Source organism: Heterodontus francisci, chromosome 1, assembly GCF_036365525.1.
Source record: "Heterodontus francisci isolate sHetFra1 chromosome 1, sHetFra1.hap1, whole genome shotgun sequence".
Classification (NCBI taxonomy): domain Eukaryota; kingdom Metazoa; phylum Chordata; class Chondrichthyes; order Heterodontiformes; family Heterodontidae; genus Heterodontus; species Heterodontus francisci.
The window spans coordinates 188,616,382-188,643,889 of NC_090371.1; the positions used below are offsets into that span (position 1 = coordinate 188,616,382).

General features: G+C 41.7%; 1 protein-coding gene across 9 annotated transcripts in view; it reads left to right on the top strand.

Moving 5' to 3' along the window:
- Positions 1–27,508, top strand: part of LOC137373923 (calcium/calmodulin-dependent protein kinase type II delta chain) — a 485,051-nt gene that overhangs the window by 358,963 nt on the left and 98,580 nt on the right. For 5 of the 9 annotated variants that reach the window (XM_068039605.1, XM_068039536.1, XM_068039566.1 and 2 more), the window contains exons 6-8: positions 12,670–12,742; positions 20,933–21,035; positions 23,220–23,303. In XM_068039605.1, the coding sequence (XP_067895706.1) occupies positions 12,670–12,742; positions 20,933–21,035; positions 23,220–23,303 (260 nt within the window). Of the gene's footprint in view, positions 1–12,669; positions 12,743–13,681; positions 13,755–20,932; positions 21,036–23,219; positions 23,304–27,508 lie in introns of all 9 variants that reach the window. The other 4 variants (XM_068039544.1, XM_068039577.1, XM_068039556.1 and 1 more) reach the window with 1 other exon arrangement.

The following is a 27,508-nucleotide window of genomic DNA, read 5'->3' on the forward strand; positions in this document are numbered from 1 at the left end:
AAAAGTGCTGAATTCTAGAGGTGAGTGGCTGGGCAGCATTTGGTCGAGTGTAGCATCAAGGCCCTTGGTAAAATTGAAATCAATGGAAACTAAGGGGAAAGTTCCCCACTGGCTGGAATCATACCGAGCACAAAATAAAATGTTAGTGGTTGTTAGTGAGACTAATCCCCTCAGGCCCAGGACTCCGCTGCAGGAATTCGTTAGGACATTGAACTAAGCACAACCATCTTCAGTTTCATCAATGACCTTCCCTGCATGATAAGGTTGGAAATGATTGCACAGTGTTCCATTCCATTTCTAACTCCTCAGGTAATAAAGCAGTCTGTGCCAGCATGCAGCAGGCTTGTGCTGATACATGGCAAGTAACATTCATGCCACACAAGTCCCGGGTAATGACCATCTTGAACACGAGAAAGTCTAATCACTTCTCCTTGACATTCAATGGGAATCCAGAACCGTTTACATCCTTGGGGGTTGACATTGACGAAAAATTTAACTGGAAGATCCATATAAATACTGTGGCTATAAAAATATGTCAGAGGCTGGAGAATCTGCAATGAGTAGCTCACCTCCTGACTTCCCAAAGTCTTTCTACCATCTATAAGGCACAAATCAGGAATCTGATGGAATATTCTCCACTGCCACTCCAACACTCAAGAAGCTTGACACTATCCAGGCCAAAGTAGTCCGCTTGATCAGCACCCTATCCACTGCCTTAAACATTCATTCCCTCCACCACTGCCACATCGCGTCTGCAATGTGTACCATCTACAAGATGCAATGTAGCAACTCACCAAGGTTCCTTCAATAACACCTTCCAAACCTGCAACCTCTGCTGCCTGGAAGAACAAGAGCAGCAGTTGCATGGGAGCACCACCACCTGCAAGTTCCCCTCCATGTCACATAGCATCCTGACTTTGAACTATATAGCTGTTCCTTTATCTTTGCTGGATCAAAATACTGGGAATCACTAGCTAACAGCACTGTGGGTGTACCTACATCACACAGACTGCAAAGGTTCAAGAAGGGAACTCATCACCACTTTATCAAGGGCAATTAGGGACAGGTGCCAAATACTGGCCTTGCCAGTAATGCCCACATCCCATTAATGAATGAAAATGAATGAAAGTTGTAATTTTGGGATGTCCTGAGGTCATGAAAGGCGCTATATAAATGCACGTCTTTTTCTTTATCGCTTCCTAATACTCTTGCCATTTAACCAACTCTCTTTCTCCACCAAGCATATCACAGGTCATTCATTTTTTTCAAAAAGGTTATTAAAGTCTATTTATAAAGCTAACGTCCATAGAAGTTGATGAGTAAGGATCACCAATAGCCTATTTCTATTTGGAAAAATTTAATTGAACACAGCTCTAAATATTAGCCCAGCCAGAAAAAGCTAGAAATACTCAGCAGTTCAGGCAGCACCTGTGAAGAGACTGAAATCAAACAGTCGATGTTTCAAGTCCAAAAACCCTTTCCTCAGCACTGAAAGATATTCCAGATTAAAAACATTGTTTAAAGGAATTGAACAAGAGAAAAGGGGGAAATTTTGAAAATAAATATAATGAATGACAAAGTAATTGGTTGAAGACAGGAGATGGTTAAATGGAAAAAGACAAAATGTGCATTATAAGACAAATAATTAACATGTATAAGACACAGGAAGTGTATAAGTAGCTGATGGGAAATGTATAGAAAGGGGAAGCTTGAAAATCCAACAAGGTGGAGCTGGCCACACTGGCCCCGACATTTGGTGGAAGAAAGAAAGCGGCTTGACTTCAAGATCAATCCATTAGAAGTGTTTTGATGGGAGGTGGGTGGTTCTGCTCTTTGGTTTCCCCAATGTACAGGAAATCATGCCATCAACAATGAAACAGGGTTGGTTGATGGAAGTATATATAAATTGCTGTTTCACATAGAAGGAATGATCACTTTAGTGAACATCTCTGTTCTGTCTCATTTCTCCATCCCCCTCCAACTCCGACCTTTGCACATTTTGACTGCTACGCTTTTCCAAGGAAACGCAGAAAAACTTGCTGGACTGCAATTATCTTCTGATACAGCATTTTTCAGCTCTCCAGCTTTAAGATTGACTTTAACAACTTAAGGCCTTAACTGCAGCTCACTCTGGCAGTAGGTGCTGGCAGTGCAAGACTGCACTTTGGGGAATGGGGAGCTGATTGATGCTTGTGTGGCATTCCCCGCACACCCGCAACTCCCCCCCACCCCCCAACCCCATCCGAACACTACAACCTTTGTGTCAATCTTTTTGCCTCCCGCCAGACTCCTGGGTCACTTCCCTTCCTACACATTCCCCTTTGGCTATTCATTCACACACTCTGTATGTTTCTTGTAAGTTTTTTATTTCTCTTGTTATTCCTCTGTTTACCTCCTGCCAATGTCAATGTTTCCATTCAGTCGCTTCCTCCCCTTGTTCTGCTCCTTCTAAAAATGCTGTTCATTAGTAATATCTTCTAGTCACAAGGAAGGGTCTTCAGACCTGAATTATTGACTGACTGACTTCTGTTTCTCCACTAACGCCAGACGTGCTGAATATTTTTTTTCTGTTTTAGTTTCCAGATTTCCAGTAACTGCTTTTTGACTAAATATTAGTCATTGGTATGTAAACCTAAGAATTAATGTAATATAAGTGCTTTGAATTTGCAAGTTTTGGATGGTATCAGCCGCATTCAGTGATCGCACTCTTGCCTCTGAGTCAGAAAGTTGTGAGTTCAAATTCCGCTCTACAAACTTGAGCTCATAATCTAGGCTGATAATTCAATAGGAGGTGCTGATTTTAAGATAAGAATGAGGTCCTGTCTACCCCCTCAGGTGGAGGTAAAGGATCCCTTTGTTGTATTCAAAGAAGAACAGGGAAGTTCTCCCCAGTGTCCTGGCCAATAGTTATCCCTCAAACAACATTAAGGGAAACATTATCTTCTTGTTGTTTGTGGGACCTTGTGTGCAAAATTGACTGGCACATTGATTACAGTGATTATGCTTGAATAAGTATTTCATTCATTATAAAATACTTTGGGATGTCCTGAGATCTTGAAAGGCAGTATATAAATGCAGTTGCTTTCTTCTTTCCTTATCTTCTGCAGATCGGGATGATACTGCATGGCAGAGTTCTAGTCAGCAGATAGTTATTGGTGACTTTCTCATTCATTCTGGAAGTTTGTGTTTGTTTTTTACTAACATTTCAATCCAGATGAAATTTCCCTATCCAAAGCCACATTGAAGCAGGCACCATGTACAATCCAATTAAATATTGGGAACTACCAAAGCCGTTGTCTCCAAACTCCACCACAAACTCTGATCCTTAGCCACTGATTCCATCCCCTATGCTGATCACTGAGGATGAACGAAATGCTGTGTCCTATTTGACAGCAAGCATAGCTTCCGACCCCACATCCTTTACATTACCAAGACTTCCTACCTTCCACCTTTTGTGAAATTGCCCATCTCCACCTCTGCCTCAGCCCATCTGCTGCTGAAACCATCATCCTTGATTTTGTTACCTCTAGACTCAACTGTTCCAGTGCTTTCTTGACCATCCTCTCATCATCCACCCTCTGTAAATGTCAGCTTATCCAAAGCTCATCTGCCCTTATCCTGACTTGCACCAAGTCCCATTCACGAATCACTCCTCAGATTTAAAGTTCTCATTCTTGTGTTCAAATTCCTCCATGGCCTCACCTCTCCCTATCTCTGCAACCTCTTGCAACCTTACAACTGTGCTAATTCTGGCCTCTGGGTCACCCCTGATTTCCTTCGGACCTCCTTTGGTGGCTGTGCCTGCCATTATCTAGGCCCAAGGCTCTGGTATTTGCTCCTAAACCTTTCCATTTCTCTACCTCTTTTCCTTTAAGGCACTCCTTAAAACCTACCTCTTTGACCAAACTTTTGGTCACCTGTATTAATATTGCCTTATGTGCCTCGGTGTCATATTTTGTCTGATAATTCTCCTGCAAAGCAGCTTGGGATGTTTTATTTTCTTAACGATGATATATAAATGTCGTTGTAGTTGCTAGTGAAACTTGCTTAAAGAAATAGTAACTACAAATTCTGTTGAATTATCAATCTCTGGTTGCTCTATCTTGAGAGTAGGCTTCCAGCTAATTTTCAACTGTCCAAACAGTTGAGCACTAGAGTGTATTCAGGTAACCCATCAATGTAACAATGAATGCTCACCTGGGGCCAGTCTCCACCCTGAATCAGCATTTTTGATGAGTAAACATCGGGTGTGAATCCTCAAAGTTGAAATTATTACATGGTTTGAATTTTGCAATCTGATGAAACAATCAGAGTGGCTAATCTGTGTCTGTAGACTGTTCATCAGTTGTGACAGTGTACTAGAACACCTGGGATCTCGCATACCAGGCTGGATTTTAAGAGCCCGCCATCACTCCTGGCGGCAAGCTCAAAAAATAACAACCCGCATGCCGAAGAACTGTCACGTCCTCCCGCGCAGCAGCTCATTTAAATAGCCAGGGCGGCCCGCCACCCCTCCTGCCATCCATCCATCACCGGCAATGCCGCCAGCTGCTTGTGCGCAGGCGCTGTGCCATTTTTACAACCATCCCTGTCGGCAAATTAGAATTTTTAAAGTGCCCTCCCCCACAAAATTGGCAAAAAAAATTGTAACGCCCCTTTCCAACCCCCCAAATAAAAATGACAGTAAGTATTTGCCCTTCTCCCCAGCCCCCCAAAAACACTCATCTTTGAACTCTGACCATCACCCCCCACCCCCAGACTGCACCAAGTTGTAGGTTCACCCCTTCCCACCATCCCCTATACTGATGATGCTTATTTGACCCTGTCCACGCCCCCCACAGTAAAAATCTTAGCTCCTCCCCCTCCCCACCAGTGTCACGCCTGCTTTCCCCAGACAGGCAGTTGAAGGCGTGTGAGTGCCGGCCACCGCGTCAAAGATCGCAGCGGGCCTGCAAGATTCAAGGTAAGTTGATTTAAATTTATTCATCTCATTAAATATTGAAATCGAGGTCCTGTCGCCCAGCAGCAGGGGGGGCCACTACAGAGCCTCGCCGCCGGCGGGAGGATCAGACCAGGCCCTCCCGGCGTTGAGCTCCATGGCAGACCTTTGTCAGAGCGATTTTTCAGCGCCCTGTACCACGGATCTCAATGTCAGGAGCTTAGTAAAATCCAGCCCCTCATTGACAGAATTGACAAATATGTGAAGATTCATTTTGACATTAGTAGCTATTGAGTGAGTGTCCAGTGATGCACAGCGCTCTAGTTAATTGTGTTTCCCAAAATGATGTACACTTATTCAATCCTAAACTGCAATGGGAATTTGGGTCATAATCACACAAGTAGGTGGATTAAGATAATTGAAGGGGAGGGTATCAGAAAGAATCGCTCGTGTTAATCAGGGAAGTATCTATTTTCTGCTGGGAGTGATTCCTTTATGGCCACAAATGTACAATTTTTACTTTTTTCACCTCTTGGAGATGCATGGATTTGTGGTATAAAACAGTTTTGAAATAGTGTAGTAAATACCAGCAGAGTGAAAAGATAGATGCACCCAAAAAGGGGAAGTAGAATTGCCTCTCACGTGATGCACATGACAGTTGGGTTTTCATCATTCTTTGGGTAGCCACAGTTATTGTTTATATGTGCTCAGCTACAGTTTATGAGCTAAATTTTGCTCCTCATTTGCTTTGCCACTACACAGAAACTAAAAAATGCTATAAACGTGAGGTCAGGGTATGGAGGAGGAAAAAGAAGAAAAGTAATCCTAGAGACGAGGCTCTTTATTAACCTTTTTTAATGCACAGTCACCTTGGTCAAGTACAATTCTGTGAGTGTAGCTTCTGCGAGTTATACCCTGTCTGGACAATCATCTGATACAAGTTACATCTCGAAATTTCTTGAAAAAACAATGATCTGGTAAATTCTGGGCACTTTGCGGCAACTGAATATTGAGTTATTTGAACCTCAGCTTTAAACTTTGATGGCCCTATCCTTTACAGGAAACTGCTTTCAGATCATGTTAGACATGATTTATTAGCAGCAGAGGGATTTGGAATCTTTCAATCAGTAAAATTCTCTCTTCAGGGAGGACGCAGCCATAGCAGTACATGTCTGTACTGTCCAGGATTCTGGAGCTGATGATGGAAGCTATATTGGTGAATTCAGATTTCTTCCCTGCTTGGGTTCCTACATTCCTTTTAGTATCTTTTCTCCTCCTCCACTCAAATTGACTTCTGTAACTATTTACAGTTTAACTGCAATCGCATGCAAATCTAGATTTCACACTGTGACAGAACTTCAAACAGGCAGTAGCGGAAAACTGGTTACATGGACGTTGAGAGGATCAGTCTGGAGAAGCAGGACATTCACCCATCAAGGTGACAATACTGCTTGCAACTTGGAAAGCCAACTACTTGAAGGCTTAGGATGTGAAATGGAAGTTCTTAGTTCACTATTCATAGATCACATTGTAACAGATGGGAGCTATCAATAATTTTCATTTTCCTACAAATGCTGCTAGACTTGCCACTGATTCTCTAAACTCCCTGGGATATGCTTACTACCCACTCTTGGTGAGAATGGCAATGTTGAGTACCCCACGATGCTCAGATTCATACAAAGTACTCAGCACATGACCCTTGAGTTCTACCAGTAGTTCATTTTTGAATTTTGTATCTGGTTTTGTGTAAACAGAGATCCATTTGTTTAATGCCCCATCATTTCTACAAAATGCATGAAGTAGTTTGAATTTGGTCATTATTTGGAAAAATAAGCTGAATAATAAATATTGGCAAACAATGAAGTACAAGGAGAAGGACTTGGTGGATCATCAAGGAGAAGGACTTGGTGGATGATGAGCCTAGGGAAGGGAGTGTAGATAGTCTCAGTCATCTCATTATCAAAAAGGAGGAGGTGTTGGGTGTCTTGCAAAACATTAAGGTAGATAAGTCCCCAGGGCCTGATGGAATCTACCCCAGAATACTGAGGGAGGCAAGGGAAGAAATTGCTGAGGCCTTGACAGAAATCTTTGCATCCTCATTGGCTACAGGTGAGGTCCCAGAGGACTGGAGAATAGCCAATGTTGTTCCTTTGTTTAAGAAGGGTAGCAAGGATAATCCAGGAAATTATAGGCCGGTGAGCCTTACTTCAGTGGTAGGGAAATTATTAGAGAGGATTCTTCGGGACAGGATTTACTCCCATTTGGAAACAAATGGACTTATTAGCAAGAGGCAGCATGGTTTTGTGAAGGGGAGGTAGTGTCTCACTAATTTGATTGAGTTTTTTGAGGAAGTGACGAAGATGATTGATGAAGGAAGGGCAGTGGATGTTATCTATATGGACTTCAGTAAAGCCTTTGACAAGGTCCCTCATGGCAGACTGGTACAAAAGGTGAAGTCACACGGGATCAGAGGTGAGCTGGCAAAAGGGATACAGAACTGGCTCGGTCATAGAAGACAGAGGGTAGCAGTGGAAGGGTGCTTTTCTGAATGGAGGGATGTGACTAGTGGTGTTCCGCAGGGATCAGTGCTGGGACCTTTGCTGTTTGTAGTATATATAAATGATTTGGAGGAAAATGTAGCTGGTCTGATTAGTAAGTTTGCGGACGACACAAAGGTTGGTGGAGTTGCGGACAGTGATGAGGATTGTCAGAGGATACAGCAGGATATAGATCGGTTGGAGACTTGGGCGGAGAAATGGCAGATGGAGTTTAATCCGGACAAATGTGAGGTAATGCATTTTGGAAGGTCTAATGCAGGTGGGAAGTATACAGTAAATGGCAGAACCCTTAGGAGTATTGACAGGCAGAGAGATGTGGGCGTACAGGTCCACAGGTCACAAAGTGGCAACGCAGGTGGATAAGGTAGTCAAGAAGGCATACGGCATGCTTGCCTTCATCGGTCGGGGCATAGAGTATAAAAATTGACAAGTCATGCTGCAGCTGTACAGAACTTTAGTTAGGCCACACTGAGAATATTGTGTGCAATTCTGGTCGCCACACTACCAGAAGGACGTGGAGGCTTTGGAGAGGGTATGGAAGAGGTTTATCAGGATGTTGCCTGGTCTGGAGGGCATTAGCTATGAGGAGAGGTTAGATAAACTCGGATTGTTTTCACTGGAACGACGGAGGTGGAGGGGTGACATGATAGAGGTTTACAAAGTTATAAGCGGCATGGACAGAGTGATTAGTCAGAAGCTTTTTCCCAGGGTGGAAGAGTCAGTTACTAGGGGACATATGTTTAAAGTGAGAGGGGCAAAGTTTAGAAGGGATGTGCGAGGCAAGTTCTTTACACAGAGGGTGGTGAGTGCCTGGAACTTGTTGCCGGGGGAGGTGGTGGAAGCAGGTACCATAGAGACGTTTAAGAGGCATCTTAACAAATACATGAATAGGATAGGAATAGAGGGATACAGACCCCGGAAGTGCAGAAGATTTTAGTTTAGGCAGGCATCAAGATCGGCGCAGGCTTGGAGGGCCGAATGGCCTGTTCCTGTGCTGTACTGTTCTTTGTTCTTTGTACAGTAGCAATAGGAAATATTTGAAGCTGTGTTCAACAGAGTCTGGGAAAAATATATTGCTTTAAAAAACAAGAACAAATTGAACACTAATATAATGCCATGGATGAATAAAGACATGAGGGAAAAACTGAGGCTAAGAAAAGAGGCTTGCACTAAATACATTGACTGCAGGGAGGAGCACAACAAGGGAGAAATTGAAGTGATTAGGAGAGAACTTTAAAAAAAAAACAGGAAGGCAAGAAGGCAAATGAAATTAATTTATCAAAGAACTTAAAATAGTAAAATATTCTACAGGCACATTAAAAAAAGAAAGTCAGGATGGGAATAGGGCCACTGAGGGATGGACAGGATAAAATCACAAATAGCTATAGCAAAATGACAGAAATGTTTTAAATAATTTTTTTGCTTCAGTATTTACCAGGGAGATGGATCAGGTGGACAAGACATCGGTAGATGAGATTAGAAATGATATAACCACATTTAAGATAAAAGAGGAAAAATATTAAATAAACCATCAGACTCAGAGGATAAAATTCCTGGTCCAGACTGATTGCATCCATGCATTTTAAAACAATCTGGAGAAGAGATAGCAGAGGCATTATTACATATATTTAATAATTCGTCAGAAAAGGGTGTAATTCCAGAGGACTGGCAGACAGGTAACGTGTTTCTCATTTTTAAGAGGGGAAAACATGTCCAGGGGCTATAGCTCAATCAGCTTAACATCAGTGCTAGGAGAAATAATGGAATCCCTATTAAAGGAGAAAATAAAAAAAATCTAGAAACCAAAAATATAACAATGGATAGTCGCCATGGATTTCATAAGCAAATGTCTTCCTTGACCAATCTCTTGGAATTATTTGAAGAGGTAACAGAGAATAGGTGAGGGTAATGCAGTCGATGTAATTTATCTAGATTTCTAAAAGGCCTTCAATAGGGTGCCATATAATAAAGTAATGAATAAGGTCAGAGCATGCAGACTCAAGGGGCAAGTAACAGAAGGAATGGATAGCTGTCAGCATGACAGAAAACTGAGAGTAAATGTAAATGGTAGCTATTCAAAGTGGCAGAAGGTGGAAAATGGGTACTTACGAGGATCAGTGCTGAGACCACTGTTCACAATCTGTATTAATGATGTAGACTTTGGAATCAAGAACATAATTTCTAAATTTGCAATGTCACCGGATTTAGGTGGATAGTCAATATGGAGGAGGAATGTAAATAATTTTAAGATAAAGTTGCAGATGAGCATATATTTGGCAAATTAATTTCAATACAGAAGTGTGAAGTATTACATTTTGGTAAGAAAAATAAGGAGGTCATATCTTAAATAAGGAGAATCTAAATGGGATAGAGGAGCAAACGGATCTGGGAGTACAAATACACAAACCACTAAAAGTAGCAACACAGGTCAGTAAGGTCATAAAGAGAAACAAGCACTAGGATTTATTTCTAGAGGGGTAGAATTGAAAAGCAGTGTAGTTAGGCTAAACTTGTAATGAACATTGGTCAGACCACACTTGGAGGACAGTATACTGATCTGGTCGCCATATTATAAAAAGGATATCGAGGCACTAGAGAGGATGCGTAAGTGATTTAAAAGGGTGATACCAGAAATGCAAGGTTATACCTTTCAAGAAAGATTGAATAGGCTGGGTCTCTCTTCTCATGAAAAAAAGGCTGAGGGGTAACCTAATATTAGTTCTATAAATTATGAAGCATTTTGATAGAGAGAGTGCTTCCATTTCTGGAAGAACATAACTAGAGGCCATCAATGAAAGACAGTCTCCAAGAAATCGAATAAAGAATTCAGAAAAAACTTCTTTACCCAGAGAGTGGTGAGAATGAGTGATTAAGGTCAATAGTATAGATACATATGAGGGAGAAGGGAATAGAGGGTTATGCTGACAGAGCTAGATGAGGAAAGATGGGAGGTGGCTCATGCGGAGCATAAATGCCAGCCTAGACGATTTGGACTGAATGACCTGTTTCTGTGCTGTATATTCTATGTAATTCTCTGTAATTATTACAGCAGTCATGTTATCCACAATGAATCTATTTTTGATGGTGTTGATTGAGGGAGGAATATTGGCCAAAACACTGAGAGAAACTGCTTGCTGCTCATCAAATAGTGTGTAGGGACATTTAATACCCACCTGAACAGACAGGAGTTCCTTTTAATGTCACATCTGAAAGACAGCAACTTTGATGCAGCGCTCCTTCTGACTGCTGTCAGCTTAGTTCCTGTGCACAAAACTTGGAATTGAGCTTGAACCTATAATCTTCAATTTAGGAGCAAGAGCGATACTGAATCAAACTGGCACTTTCAAACTGTATTACAAAATCAAAATACTGCAGATGCTGGAAATCTAAAATAAAAACAGGAAATGCTGGAAATATTCAGCAGTTCAGGCAGCTTCAGTTCTGACAAAAGGTCATCTATCTGAAATGTTAACTCTGTTTCTTTCTCCACAGATGCTGCCTTATTATCACTACTATTATCATTTGGCACTGTGGATTTGTATGATCTTTCATTTCTTACGCTTAAATTGTTGCTCTATTTTGGCACTAAAGGGCAGTGAGCAGCATGCTTTAATGGTAGACTCACCAATTGTTGTCATGCATGCTAATGAGGCAATTTTGATGCCCGGTTATTTTTGCCCCAATGAGATCAGTTTCACTTTTTTCTTAGGAAATTACCTTGCAGTTCTTTCATTGGAAGGAGGATCAGTTTTTTTTTGATGTGCTTTAACTTTTCTTTTACACACACAATTGTACAGCAGTCTAAATAATTGTGATCATATAGGAACAAATCCTTGGCTGAGCTGATCACTAAACCGAGGCTAGAAAACTGGATTATCGAAACATAATTTCATTGTGCTACATTCTTGTTTGTTGGAGCCCACACAACCTATACAAGGTGCCACTTCATGGGCAAATGTTTGGAGAGTTCCTTTCAAGGAAACTATTGGAAGCGCTTTTCAAACTTTCACAAAGCACTATTATCTTCACCGTACATCCCAGAGCATGTTCCAAGCACCCTGAATATACAGATCTCCAGACTCTTTAACACCAATGTCTACCCTGCTTTGACACATTTTAATTCTATATGGAGGTTGACCTACTGAGGAAGAATGTTAGATTAAGTAATGCTGATATTCCCTTTCCTTGAAATATATTCAATTTACACACATGAAGCCTATCCATCATTTTATTTTTGCTTGATCAAATATTGTTGGACCTTCTGTTATCATCTAAGCTACTTTGTTTTATTGTGTGTAGGGTCTCAGCACTGCCTTCTGAAATCAGCGAGTCTAAAGGTGCAATTCAGGGCAAAGGCATATACACAGAGTACAGGTCAATCATCTGACTTATTATAGCTGCACATAACACAGATATGAAGAAGGGCAGTAATCTCAAGGGTCCTCTTTCCTCCCACCAATCTAGGATGATGGTATTTTCCACTTTGTATGTCAAGGTTATACTTCTTTCAGTGAAGAGGAAGGTGAAAGCTGTGATGGTTAATCTAACATCCTCTTTTTTTATTTTAAAAAAACCTAATTGCAAAACTGACCTTATTTCAGTGCCGTCAGTTCCTGTCCCATTTGCATCTAATTTGTTCTACAACTATTTTATCCATGACAGTTTACTTTTTTAAACTGCTCGTTCATAAAAGAAAACTGTTAATCCTATTTTTATAGGTGTTGGGACTTGTGGAGATTTATCACATGTCTGTGTATGTCAGTAAAAGGATAGTGTAATTGTAATAAAATATAATTTGCACTGAAATTTACTTTGTCATACACAGTACTAGTCAGTCATCACTTTACTAAACTATGAAATGCAACTTGCTATGTTTTGTCTGTCTGGAATGTTTAAATAGTCATCTGTAATGTCTGTACTTTATATATAAAGCTTTTGATCAAATTAGCTTTTTAGCTGATTAGATTTCTTTTAGAAATTGTTCTCAATAATGAGTGTGGTGCTTTTTTTTTAAACTTGTAAGTGTGGCTTCATTCACTGTCAGCATTTTTATTCCTTTTTCAAGTTGCAATTGATGAAGTTCTGTTCAGTACTGTGAACTTTCTATGTGCGTGCTGTGAATATGTACCCTAAATTTCTTCTCCCTTCCATTCTGCCCTTGTTTCTTCACAGTCATTGTATACAGCAGATTCTAGAAAGTGTAAATCATTGTCACCTTAATGGCATAGTTCACAGGGACCTGAAGGTCAGTATTTACCCATGAACTGCAAGCAAAATACATTACTATGGGTGGGAAAACGATCTTAAAGATCTCCCTTGCCTCAGCACAATCTGCATGGTGCCTTTTACCTATTTGCAAGTCCACATGTATGCTATGCATCATGGCTGAAAGCTTTTGAATGCAATTGGGGACATATTTTCAATTTTAAGGTTCTGGGCACTGAACATTTCTCAAAAACTTTTGTTTGAACTGTTATGGTGATAAGTGTGGGTGTGCAACTCTTGTAATTTTTTTAAACTGCTTATGATGCATTGCTGTGTGTGAATAAACACCACTTCTGTTCTGAGACTTGGGCTGTGACAGCAACTATTTGCACAACAACTGGTCACACGTTACTCCATTAGAATGCGTATAGGCAGGAATTATAAAATGTTAAAAATCTGGCAACAGTCTTTTAAACATAAATTAACAGCTATATGTTGACTACAATATTTGTAGCATACATGCTATATTACAAAAGTATTGATGAAAGATGCAAAATGATTGGGAGCGACTTTTCATTTGAAAATCATTTGTTTGCCAAAGTTGATATTATGGTAACCATTATGTTGACCTAAATTAATATACAATTGTTAAAGTAGCTACCTGCTACTGTTTTTTTCATTGGCTAATCATAACTTTATGGTTACCACTGAGTGTCTGGCCAATATTTATTTCCCCTCATCCGAACCTGCTGAAAGAAGGATGACTACACGTTTAATTAAAGTAAATGAAAAGAAGGTATGAACTCTTGGTTAATGCGCCAATGGTTATTCTGCTGGAGCACGTGTGCTTAGGTCCATTAAAGATGATTTATAGAAACACCAGTTGTTTGCTATTGATCAGGAAGCCAGTCTCTCCAACAGTACACAGAGAGTGAGTGTCAGCTTGGAACTAACACACGCCCCTGGTGTTTGCATGCAGTCATTGCATTCAGCAGATCCTGGAGGCTGTGCTACACTGCCATCAGATGGGTGTGGTCCATCGAGACCTGAAGGTGAGTGATTTGAAGATGGTGATAATTTGAACAGTTCAAACAGTTCTGCAGTCATGCATGTAGTAGAATCAAAGCTCCTTCCAACTTCCATGACTACTTGTGTAAGGTACTTAGGGGGCTGCTGCTGTCCAATAAACAGTACCCCTAATATCTGCCACTACCTATTGGAGGAAAGCAGATTGAGGAAGGGAGAGCATATAATTTATTTTCTGAAAAACTACTTATATATGAGCAATTCTGGTTCTCGTTTCTCTCAGTCTTGGTTGTTCTTCCCTGCAGTCTTGAAGGTGGTGACTGCTGCTACAGTATGGCCAGGATTTTCAATTGTTGGTGAGGTTAGGAAAGGGTGCAGGCATTCCTGGAGGACGGCACTGAACCCGCTGCCTCCAGAATTTGATGCAATTTTCAAAGGGAGAACAAGGTTTTTTTTTGGGGGGGGGGTGGGGGTGGGCGGGGGGAAGCAACGGGGAACCTGTTTGCCTCCAATTAATGGCCCATTAAGCTCCTCGGGGAGCTTATTAATGGGCTGGGGAAGATGAGAAGATAATTTTCAAAGGTTAGATCACTGAACCCCAACAGTCTGGTGCACGTTACTGCACACCTGTCAGGTTCAAAGCAGGCAGAGGTTGAAGTCTTTTATTGATGATGAAAAATTTCAGGAGCTAGAGGATCTAGTGCCAGATTGTGCGCTTTACATTCCATTTGGCTACTGTTGTGCTCATTGAGGCTGCTGGCCCTCTGAGGTGCTGCCTCCTTTCTTCTGCAAGGCAACAGCAAGCCTCATTATGGCTACCGTCTGGCTTTGCCACTCATGCTTTCCAGACTGCTCCTACCTACTGGTTCCACTCGGCGCCGCTAGTTGGACACCGAGCTTGCCTTCCGCCTAATTATGGCATTTACGTTTAAACATAGTGTTATGTGAGTGACATAGTGACAGTATGGGTCAAGACCCGGAAATTAACCAGGCGTCCGGTTCCCGACCCCGATTTCAAAATCCAGCCCTATGATTCAGCAAGAGCTGGCAGTCCTCTTGTGCTTCATCCAAGTGACCTTTCTTCATGTGCAAGCCCAGTGAGGTTTGGCAGGCTGTTTGACCATGTGGGGTCAGGGACGACGGTCAGTCCAGATTTTGCTGTACTCAGTATCCTCGTGTCAGCAAAGGGAACCGCATAACCATTAAGAGTGGAACTCCTGATTTCTATAGAAGGCTATATTGTCACCTGACAAGGCTGCACTTAAGTATATAGGTCAATTTTCATTCTTTTTCTATTTACAAGTTTTGTGGAACATTTTCCTTGTACTTTTAGGATCAGCAGTAACTTCCTTGCTGGTTTTGTCATAAATGCACGACACGGTATTGTATTGAGACATAAAAAGCAGACTGATCCGGGAGGACTGTCTCACCATCTTAACTTTCCTTCTGCTACATGTCCAGTGTGTACATTTGCTTTCCTCTTTCCAACTATCTTCTGTATCTGAGTTGATGTCTCTTATGAGCCTTCATACTCCTAGAATTACATAGAATTTATAGCACATAAACCGGGTGTTTGGCCCAACTGCTCTCTGCTGATCTGGTGTTTATGCTCCACATAAGCCGCCTTCCATCCTAACCGTATCTTATATCCTTCCAATTCTTTCTCCCTCTTGTGTTTATCAAGCTCCCTCTTAAAGGGATTGGTGCTATTCACATCAACTACTCATTGTGCAAGTTCTACATTCTAATCGCTCCCTGGGTAAAGAAGTTTCTCCTGAATTCTTTACTGGTATTAATCACTATCTTATATTTATGGCCCCTAGTTTTGGACTTCCTCATAAGTGGAAACATCTTCTCCACATGTACTCTATCTAAACGCCTCATAATTTTTAAGATATCTATTAGGTCACCCCTCGGCCTTTTCTTTTTGCAGAGAAAAGCGCCCCCGTCTGTTCAAGCTTTCCTGATAGATACCAGAACTGCGAGGTTAAACCAATCTTGTAAATCTTTTTTGCTCCTTCTCCAATACCTCTCTAATCTTTTTGTAATATGGAGACCAGAATTGTACAGAATACTCCAAATGCGGTGTAACTAAGGTTCTATACAAGTTTAACATAACTTCCCTGCTTGTCAATTCTTTTCCTCTAGAAATGAACCCCAGTATTATCATTCCCTCTTGTTCCATTTGTGGTGAGGTGGTTAAAAATACTACTGGGAGATGAGTTTATCGCATTATCCCTGTCATTGAGAAACTGAACTATTTGAGCTAGAAAGAACAAGCTAATTTTATTTCACAGGAAAATCCTGGCACGCTTGCAGTGAGAATGAGCAAGGAGGACTCTGGAATTTAATAGTGTCACATGAACTGTTGGGATGGGCCCACAAACAAGAAAACTAACAATAGTCAATCAACTGAAGTAAATTTCTTGAAAGCAGAATGAAACTAAAGATCTTGAAATTCATTTGAAGGAATTTAAATTTGCAGCTAAATTTTATTACACTGCACTTCCACTGAAGCCATTCCTAGTATCCCTCTCTCAACTCCAGGTGACCGATTCAAAGCTAATACTGAAGTATACCTTAATTAAATTTACAATACCTATTCCCTATTAAGTACCTTGTGCAGATTCACATTATCCAAAGAAACCTAATAAATGTCAGTTTCAGTCATGAGGTCTTTCTCCCTTTTTCCCTTTTCCAGTTTCAAAGCAGGGACAAGATTTGGTATTCAAATATGGAAGTCAATTAGGTTTAAGGTTATCTCAGAAATACCGCAGGAATTCCTATAAATCACCATTAAAAGCGAGTGCATGAATTTTTTTTAAAGTTCTTGGGTGCAGTTAAATGTCATTCCTATTATGGAGTTTAAAACAATTAGATTGATCAGTAGTGGTTCCAAAAAATGTAGCATCATAATATGGCTAGGTTTCTAGTCAGCTATAAGACTCAACAGAGCCTCCAGTTACTGTCTGTATATTACTCCTGGAAAATAAAAACGCATTTTAAACTGGTCATTCAACCAGCTCGGGCTACATATATTGGTTTAAAAATATTTTATTTTTCATGCTTTATGTATTGTGTGATCTCTGGTATAATGTAACAGAACTTATGGGCTGGATTTTACCTTAGGCGGACGGGAATTCAGCACTAACGTTAAAGTCGGTGGCAAACCCGCTTCCCCCTAGCCCAGGGATCCGTCCCGCATTTTACTGGTCCCCGGGCTTTAATTATCCTGAGGCGGGACTTCCACCCACTTGAGGGAGGAGGTCCCACCTCAGTGAGCCGCCGGCCAATCAGCGTGCCGACGGTTCTTAGTCCCTGTAGCGTCACCGGGAGCGGTGGCCACAGCTGGGACTGTCGCCCAGCTGACACCAGGGAGCCTGGAGGGAAGGTAAGTTGGGGTTGCCTCACCAGGGGGATCAGTCCTTCCCTGGTGAGGCTGGAGTGGTCGTTTGGAGGCGTCTTGGGTCCCGGGGGTGGGTTGGGAGGTTGGGGACGGTGCTCAATCGGGCACCCTGTGCCTGACTGCCATGGCCCCCCACCCTATCGCTGGGTGGCCTTTCACGTCCCCAGCACGCCCGTTTGCCACGGGTAAAATACCCATGGAGGCAGGCGAGGGCCATTAAGTGGCCACTTAAGGGCCTTGGTTGGCCTCGGGTGGGCAGGCCGTTTTCCCACCCCCCGCCTGACGGCGTAAACTTGACCGGAGGCGGAAGCGGGGCGGGCAGACCTCCTGGAGGCTCCTGCTCAATTTTATGCTGCCCCCACACCACCATCCGATCCGCTGGGGCGAAGTAAAATTCAGCCCTATGTCTCCTTGAATTTTGTGGTGCACATTTATACTGCACAGTTTTGCTTTTTAAATCCTCCTCATTCTCTAGTTATTCTAGACCACTCATGGGCCAGGATTTAACATTGTGGCATTGGCCCCGCCCACCGGCTGAAAAGTCGGGTGAGAGCCTGCCTCTGCTGTGCCTAGAAGCCACACAGCAATGTTGTGTGGCCCAGGCTCTTTATTGGCCTCAGTCAGGACTCCTATCTCGCTGAGGCAGTAAGTCCTACCCTTGAGCTGTCTGCTAATCAGAGGACTGGCAACTCTTCAGTCCCAGCAGCACCACCGGGAGTGGTGACCACTGCTGGGTCTCCACCCATCAAGAAAAGGAATGATGGATGTCACCCTTGAAAGAGGTAAGTGGGGTTCGAGCCTCGCTGCAGACAATTGTCTGGGCCCCTGCAAGGAGGGTGGGAGTCGGAGAGCAGGGATAGTTTTAGCAGGGGTGGCCCATGCTGCTGGGGAGGGCCCTCTGTGGGCCACAGGGTGCCTGATCAAATGGACTCCCCACTCCACCCCACCCCACCCCACCCCCAGCCCACAAGGAGGTGGCCAGGTAAAATACCAGTGACGGCAGGAAGAGGCCCTTAAGTGGCAATTAATTCGCCATTTAAGGGCTTCAGTTGGCCTGGGGTGGGCCATTTGCCATTTGTCCCGCTGGAGGTAAAATAATAACAGGACAGGTGGGCAAAGGGTATGTCACCCCCATTTCCCACACAATTTTATGTTCCCCCCACCCCACCCCACCCCGCGCCTCCTAGCCCATTCCCAGGGGGTGGCAGCGTTAAATTCCGGCCATTAACACCAGTCAAGGGTACAGCCAGCCTGCACACAGGTTTCCCCCTGTGCTGCTTTGACTTGGCCATTAGGAGTTGTGAGAGGGAGGCTAGGAATGGCTTCAGTGGAAGTGCAATTGGAATAAAATTTAGCTCCAAATGGAAATGCGTTCAAGTGAATTTTAAGGTCTCAAACTTCATTCTGATTTCAAGAAATCTACTTCAGGTGATTGACTATTTGAATCAGCAAAGGATTTGTTTTAGTAAGTTCAACAGAATCACCTAAGTAATTCTGAAAGGCCAAAGTGAACATAAATGTCAAAAAAAAATGTTTGTGTACTTGTTACATTTGGTTTTGTTCAACTGATTATTCTGCCCTAAAGTATGACCTAAAGCCAGTGGTTAAATTGTGTAATGCATTTATACTACACCACTTGTCTTTCATTTGCAATTTTCCAAATTATCTGCTTCTTCCTTCCTCCAGCCACTACTTAAAAATGCAGATGGTACCTATATACTTCAGTGAGATAGTATATTAAGAGTGCTTATTTAACTTGGAGTAGTGAGAGATATATTGGAAGCCTCAGTCACTTTTGGGGTACATCTAAACCAGAATAAACATTTGTAAACACGTTCCATGCATGACTGCAGATATTTGACTTTTCGGCCTGAGATACAAGCTTTTAACTTGATTCATTCACTTTGCTGCTAAACAATCAATCCACTGACAGTTCTATGTGTTGCTCAATCTTAAAACATTGTTTTACCGTTGTGCTTATGTGTTCCGCACGTGATTAACTTTCAGCAACTTTCATACTGGATTTAGCCAGCAACTGTATTATGTTTAGGGCATTTTAATAAGTTACCTTATCTTAAGTGGTTTATTGTTGATCAGCTTACACTACTTAGATTCTTGGTGTTCTATGAAATCAAACTTAAGTTCTTGGACAGGGCAGAATTTGGAATGATTCCAGAACTGTAAAGATGTGAAATATGGATTTTCATTTTAAAGTTTCTACTTTACAACTATGTACACACACTTAACTTAACCTGTCCTTTCAGCTTACCAGTCACTGCTGCCCATAATACTATGGAGGAAGAAATTCGTACACATAATGCAACCTCTAACAATGCTATGCAGACTATGTCAATTCCTCGGAGCCAGACAGCATGTTCGGCCCTGCTGTGTGGCCCGTGTGGGTTTTTGCAATGATATCAATGAAGAAACTCATGCGGGTTGTGTAGGTAGCAGCCCATGACATGGGCAATGTCTGCACCTGGGGAATCAACTTTGTCTGTGTAGTGCTGCTTTGAAGTAGCATTGCATGAATGAATTTCCCCCCTGTGTGTCTGCAGAAGATTTGGATGAGTCAGGCTGATTATAGCTGGTTTCCCTTGGGGTGGGTGAGGGGGATGGAGGGAATGGTTTCCTTCCATTGTAAGCTCCAAATGAGAACTAATTGAGGTAAATTATTTAAATTGCCACTTGTTCCTAAGGTCGAACCACTGGCCACTGGATTGGGAATTAAACACAATTTGTGCTTCAAGGCTCTTTACACATTAGTGTTTTTTTTTTACAGATTAAATGTAGTAATATGGTGTAATTCAGTGGAAACCAATTTTAGAGTTACTAACCACTATAGTTATGATCTAAATAAAATAGTAAATGTATCTTTATCTTACAACTTATAATACTTTACAGCATCAGTCTTTATGACTTCAAGTAGGCATTACAGAACAATTGTCTCAGCAATATTCAGTTTCTATTGGCTGAAAGTAGTATGACAAATTTCACCAAAAGATCCCAATTTGTTCACAAATTTTCAGCTAAACAGAAAGCAAACAAGTCCAGCGTTAACCTATTTACCGATAATTCTGATGATATGCCCTATATATTTACTAAAATGTTAATTGATATACCCTTCTGAACAGTTTTTTGGTTTGCCTTCTATTTTCTCTTTTACTAGATGCTTTTCAACATTTTAACTGATCTGGAATCATTTAAGAGGTGTAATTTTATAATCTTTATGTATTTCAGATTTATTTATTTCTGAACACTAAACGAACCGGAAAAACAGTTAACAGTTGAGAAGCCTTTCAAAGCACTATAGAGTTGTGAAGCTTTAATAGGTTGGATTTGGGATACAAAGGCATTCTAGCTAAATTAGATATAGTGCCAACTTGGAGACTGCTTTAGTTGATAGTGATTTAAATTGACTGTCATTGAGCAATCACAGAGGAATAATCTGTGTAGTTTCAATGTTTGGTTCTCTGTTCAACATAAATATTTGGCTAATTTATTTACTTATAAGTGAAGTAAAGCTGAAAGCTGTAGAACAAATTTTATATGCCATTGCTTGTAATTTTGGAACAACGGTAGAAGTTGATTAATGTAAGTGGTTTCTTGTGTGGGTTTGATGCTTTGGAGAATAAATGAGACTTCTGATCTATAATGCTTTGGCAACCATTTAGTTGATAACTTTGAGTCTGAACATTTTGCTTAAGAATAACAGTTTATTATGTAAGGGTTAAGAAAAAATATAACTTGATGGTTTACTAAATCTTTATTTTTTTCATCCACCTCTTGAAAATGAAGCCAGAGAATTTGCTCCTAGCTAGTAAAATGAAGGGAGCAGCTGTGAAATTGGCAGATTTTGGTTTGGCAATTGAAGTCCAAGGAGACCAGCAAGCATGGTTTGGTGAGTACATTGTAAAATAAATGTTTGGTCTCCTTCAGCTTGGTGCCAGTTAATAGATCACATCAGCACACTCTTGATAAATCATCTATCTAAAAATCTCTAGCTAGGGTTTTCTTTAAAAACAAAAATTCTTATGGCTCCTGCCAAGGCAAGTTTGGATGACCCTTTGCAATCCAAGGACCATCTTTTAAGGTGCCGAGAGCAGCAGTGACTGTTCATCGCTTTGCAGTTCTCAGGGCGAGTCACCAAATAAATTTTGGTCTTTCCCTCGTATTAAGACCACGTGGTGCAACATGGGTGGTTACCACTGTTCAACTCCCCATCTTACTGCAGCAAGTTTTTTTTTTAAGAGTTTAGCTCCCTTGGTGTTTTTTTTTCAAGTATACAGCCAACAACAGGTTTTCTTGTAAGTTTTAAAAAACAGAAAATTAATTGTTTCTTGATCAATGCGCTTTATCCAAAATTGTCGCAACTGCATTCAAGCACGCACGCGCGCGCGCGCGCACCCACAAACACACACAGACACACAAATAGAGAAGGGATAAAGGAAGATACCTTTTAGTGGGGGGGGGGTGTGTGGAGGAGGTCACGATAAACCTGTTGGATTCTCTTGGAAATCAAATCTTTGATGAGTGCAGGCCTGAGATGATTGTAGATTTCTCTCTTGATCGAAGTTTCAGTTGAAGATGGTGGGTCACTTCCAGCTCTCACTACTGTATAACGTAGATGTAGGATTCTATATCAGGGCATGTGCCTTCTGGCTTGGCTGGAACACAAGCTGTTAGGATGTTGTGTCTCTCTCTCTGTGTCTCTCTGTCTCTCACTCTCTCTCTGTGTGTCTCTCTCTCTCTGTCTCTGTCTCTGTCTCTCTCTCTCTCTCTCTCTCTCTGTCTCATTCTGACTTTTTAAGGTAAAGCTGTGTTACCTCATAGCTCCTGGTCGGAGCTGTTCTCATCTCTTCCCCATGGTGATTACACAATGGTCCAAGATGCGTCTACTTCACACCTTCTTTGTTTCAGAAGAAGACATTTAATTCTAGAATGTTCTTAGGATGGGGTGAAATTGACACCTCTTAGCTTTGAAAATTTGTCCTTTGTCTTTGTTTCACTGTTTGAATGCACAAAAGACCAATCCCTTTTTCTTCAGTAGCCATTTTGGATCCTTCACTTTTAAGAATAAAGGTTCATTTTGTAAACACAAAGTCAGTTTTTCATAACTATTCAGAGTTGGCCATGATTGTTGTAGCATCGTACTTCCATTATGCGTGACACTTGTATCTAGAAGCTCAGAACTATGGAACAATGACACAGGGTAATGATAAGCAGTTTGAAGGGGAGGGAGGCTATGCCTGTGGAAAAGGAATATAAGCTAACAAGAGGATAGATTCCCCCGCCCCCCCATTCTCCCCTGAGGTTTTCTTTGCTGTGAGAGCAACAAAGAGTTACAAACACACTGATATGCAATACAGTACACTCTCTGATCAGCCATAAGAATTGTACAAAGAATGTATGCAATAATTTTTGCCTTGGGACAATAGTGTAAGAAGAAAGATATCGGCGCGGCTTCCTGTTGACATCCATCCTGATTTCCGATTCTGTTGAAGATAGAAACAAAGATCAAGAGGGGAATTTAATGGGTGGCTGAACTGATATCACCCATTTTTCATGATGTTCAAAGGCAGAATTACCCCGGTGGTATCTGATTTGGACCAATATATTGAGGCTTGAGGTCCAAGTGATGGTGTTTGTTGTACTAATACAGCTACTGTAGGTGTCTGTTTTAAATATTAATAGAGGGAAGCAAATGAAATAATTTATTGCGACCGCAGTTTCTTTGTTCCCAGTGTTTTGTCAGCAGATTATTAACATTTTGAATTTTTATCACCAGCTAAATGGGAAATGTGTTTTGCTTCTCTCTAATTGTTTTTTGAAATTTTGGCCGTGATGTCTTCATGATCTGTGGAGGCTCCTGCAAAGCTACTGTGTAATGAAGATCAGTAAAACATAATTTAAATGATTTTTGGATGTCAATTAAAATTTGCCATCCGCATAAAATTTGGGTTAATGGTTCTCCGCATCATCCTAACCAGATATTAAAGGGAAAATACAATTGTACAAATACAAAGCTGTTTACTAAAACATAAAATTTATTTGAAATCAATTCTATTGCCATGATAATCCACAGGTTTTGCTGGTACACCAGGGTACCTCTCTCCTGAAGTATTAAGGAAAGATCCATATGGAAAGCCAGTGGACATGTGGGCTTGTGGTAAGTAAAATGCATTGTATTTATGATATTCCATCAGGTAGAGAGGACATTTTAGCCAACTTGGTTATGTCTTCACCAGACATACAAACATACGAATTCGGAGCAGGGGTAGGTGACACAGCCCCTCGAGCCTACTCTGCCATTCAATAAGATCATGGCTGATCGGATTGTAACCTCAACTCAACATTCCCGCCTACCCCCTGATAACCTTTCACCTCCTTGCTTATCAAGAATCTCTCTACCTCTGCCTTAAAAATGTTCAAAGACTCTGCTTCCACTGCCTTTTGAAGAAGAGTTCCAAAGACTCACGACCCGCTGAGAGAAAATAATTTCTTCTCATCTCTGTCTTAAATGGACGACCCCTTATTTTTAAACAGTGATTCCTAGTTCTAGTTTCTCCCACATGGGGAAACGCATCCACCCTGTCAATACCCCTCGGGATCTTATATGTTTCAATCAAGTCGCCACTTACTCTTCTAAACTCCAGCAGATACAAGCCTAGTCTGTCCCACCTTTCCTCATAAGACAACCCGCCCATTCCAGATATTAGTCAAGTAAACCTTCGCTGAACTGTTTCCAACACATTTACATCCTCCCTTAAATAAGGATACCAATACTGTACACTACTCCAGATATGGTTTCACCAATGCCCTGTATGTCGGAAGCAAAATCTCTCTACTTTTGTATTCAATTCACCTCGCAATAAACAATAACATTCTGTTAGCTTTCTTAATGACTTTCTGAACCTGCATTCTAACCTTTTGTGATTCATGCAAGAGGACATCCAGATCCCTCTGCATGTCAGAGCTCTACTATCTCTCACCATTTAGATAATATGCTTCATTTTTATTCTTCCTGCCAAAGGGGACAGTTTCACATTTTCCCACATTATACTGCACTTAACGGATATTTGCCCAGTCCCTTTGTCGCCTCCTTATGTCCTCTTCACAACTTACTTTCCTACCTGTCTTTGTGTCATCAGCAAATTTAGCAACCATACCATTGGTTCCTTCATCCAAGTCATTTGTATAAGCTCTGAAAAGTTGAGGCCCCAGCACTGATCCCTGCGGCACACCACTCATTACATCTTGTCAGCCAGAAAATGACCCTTTTTTGCCTACTCTGTTTCCTATTAGCTAGCCAATCTTTTCTCCATGCCAAAATATTGCCCCATACACCATGAGCTTTTATTTTCTGCAATAACCTTTGATGTGGCACCTTATCAAATGCCTCTGGCAATCTAAGTACAGTACATCACCAGTTTCCCTTTATCCACAGCACATGCTACTTCTTCAAAGAACTCCAATAAATTGGTGATACAGATTTCCCTTTCACAAAACCATGTTGGCTCTGCCTGATTACCTGGCTATAACATCTTTAATAATAGATTCTAACATTTTCCCCAAGACAAATGTTAGGCTAACTGGCCTGTAGTTTCCTGCTTTCTGTCTCCCTTTTTGAATAAAGGAATTACATTTGCTATTTTCCAATCTAATGGAAACTTCCCCGAATCTGGAGAATGTTGGAAAATTAAAACCAATGCATCACTTCTGCCTAGAGACACCTTCACTGTGAGGTCATTAATTAATCCTATCTTGTTGCACAATACCAGGTCTCATAAAGCCTGCTCTCTGGTTGGCTCCAGAACATGCTGTTCTAAGAAACTATCCCGAAAACATTCTATGAACTCCCTTTGGCTATCTTTGCCCATCTGATTTTTCCAGTCTATATGTAGATTAAAATCCCACATGATTATTGCTGTACCTTTCTGACAAGCTCCCATTATTTCTTCCTTTTATACCCTGTCCTACAGTGTGGTTACTGTTAGGGGGCCTGTACACCACTCCCACAAGTGACTTCTTGCCTTTATCATTTCTCATCTCTACCCAAACTGCTTCGACATCCTGGTTTCCTGAACTTAGGTCATCCCTCTCTATTGCACTAATACCATCATTAATTAACAGAGCCACCCCTCCATATTTTCCCAGTTTCCTGTCCTTCCTTAATGTCATGTACCCTTCAATATTCAGGTCCCAATCTAAGTCATCCTGCAGCCATGTCTCTGGCTATCAGATCGTACTTATTTATTTCTATTTGCGCTAACAGCTCATCTGCTTTGTTTCAAATGCTACGCGCATTCAGCCTTTAGTTTTATTCTTTTATTACTTTTGTAACTTCTAGCCTTATCTGCTGATTTAGTCTTAGATTTGTACTCTCTGTCCCTTCCTGTCACGGTCTGTTTATCATTTCCCATATTAATACCTTTCTCTCTTGCCTTGTCTCTACTCTTCGATTTACCACATCTTCCAAATTTGATCCGTTGCCCCCCACTATTTAGTTTAAAACTCTCTACTTCTCTAGTTACGCAGCTCACTAGAACTCTGGTCCCAGCGCAGTTCAAATGAAGACTGTCCCAATGGTAAAGCCCCCACTTTCCCCAGTACTGGTACCAGTATCCCACGAACCGGAACCGACTTCCACCACACCAGCCTTTGAGCCACGTATTCATTTACCTAATCTTATTTGCCCTATGCAAATTTGCACATGGATCAGGTAATAGTCCAGAGATTATTACCTCTGAGGTTCTGCTTCTTAATTTGGTGCCTAGCTTCTCATACTGACTATGCAGAACCTCTTTCCTTGTCCTGCCTATGTCATTGGTACTTACATGGACCACAACGACTGGACACTCCTCTTCTCACTGTAAGTTCCTTTCCAGCCCTGAGCAGATGTCCTGAACCCTGGCACAGGGCTGGCAACACAGCCTCCTGGACTCTCGCTTTTTGCTGCAGAGAATGGTGTCATTCCCCTCACTATTGTCCCCAACTACCACTGCTTTACTGTTTGCTCCCCCTGCTTGAGTGGCTTCCTGTACCGTGGTGCGATGGCCAGTCTGCTTATCCACCCTGCAGACCTCGCTCTTGTCCACGCAGGTTGCAAGCACCTCAAACCTGTTTGACAGTTGCAAACGCTCCTCCGCTACTGTCTGCTCAGTCCCTTTACTTGCCTCCCTCACGGTTACACCTTCCTGTCCCTTACTGCTGACCCTATTCTAAGGGGTGTGACCGTCTTCTGGTACTAAATGTCCAGGTATCTCTCCCCCACCCTGATGTTGTGCAATGTCTGCAGTTCGGCTTCCAGATCAATAATCATGCTCCGGAATTCCTCTACCTGCTTACACTTTCTATAGATGTGTTTGTCCTGGATTGTGTTGGTGTCCAGGCGATCCCATATTCCACAGATGCAACACAGCACCTGTCCTGCCATTGTTACTTATGTTAATTACTTAATTTACTTTCTTATTTAACTTAAAATAATTTCTTTGTATACTACAATTTACTGTGCTTCTTAAATGTTAGTATCACCTACAGCTAAGAGTTATATGTTTCTTAATTGCACAGGTATGTATTTTAGGTATTTATTTTAAAGTTTGAGTTCTTTTTATTTATAGATCTTCCCTAACACACTGTCCCTTACACTAAGCACTTAGCGGCCAATCAACTTACTAATTACTAAACTTTACTAACACTAATAAAAACTTACAATTACTGAGAAATTACCTGAGTTTTGAAAGATAAATGAGCAAAATAGCAAAATACTCACCAGCCAATCAACTAACGACTTTCCTGTGATGTCACACTTCGAGTTCCCGCTCTGTTTTTAAACTCTCTCTGTCTCTCTATATCTCTCTCTGTGTCTCTCTCCCCACCCCCATCACCCCCCACCCCTCCGAAAGTGCTCTGCTTTCCCGGAGTTCCCACGCTGTTTTTAAACTGTCTGTCCCTTCCTCTCTCTCTCCTGATATGCTCCACTGGTCCGAGAGTTCCTGTGCTGTTTCTGAACTATCTCTCTCTCTCTCTCTCTCTCTGCTCTCTGCTCTCTGCTCTCTGCTCTCTGCTCTCTTCTCTCTCCTCTCTCCTCTCTCCTCTCTCCTCTCTCCTCTCTGCTCTCTCTCTGTTCTCTCTCTGCTCTCTCTCTGCTCTCTCTCTGCTCTCTCTCTGCTCTCTCTCTGCTCTCTCTCTGCTCTCTCTCTCTCTCTGCTCTCTCTCTCTCTCTGCTCTCTCTCTCTCTCTGCTCTCTCTCTCTCTCTGCTCTCTCTCTCTCTCTGCTCTCTCTCTCTCTCTCTATATCTATATCTATATCTATTAAAAATAACCAACCATACAGCTTTCTAGTAGGAATTCTTAGATACTGATGAGAAACAG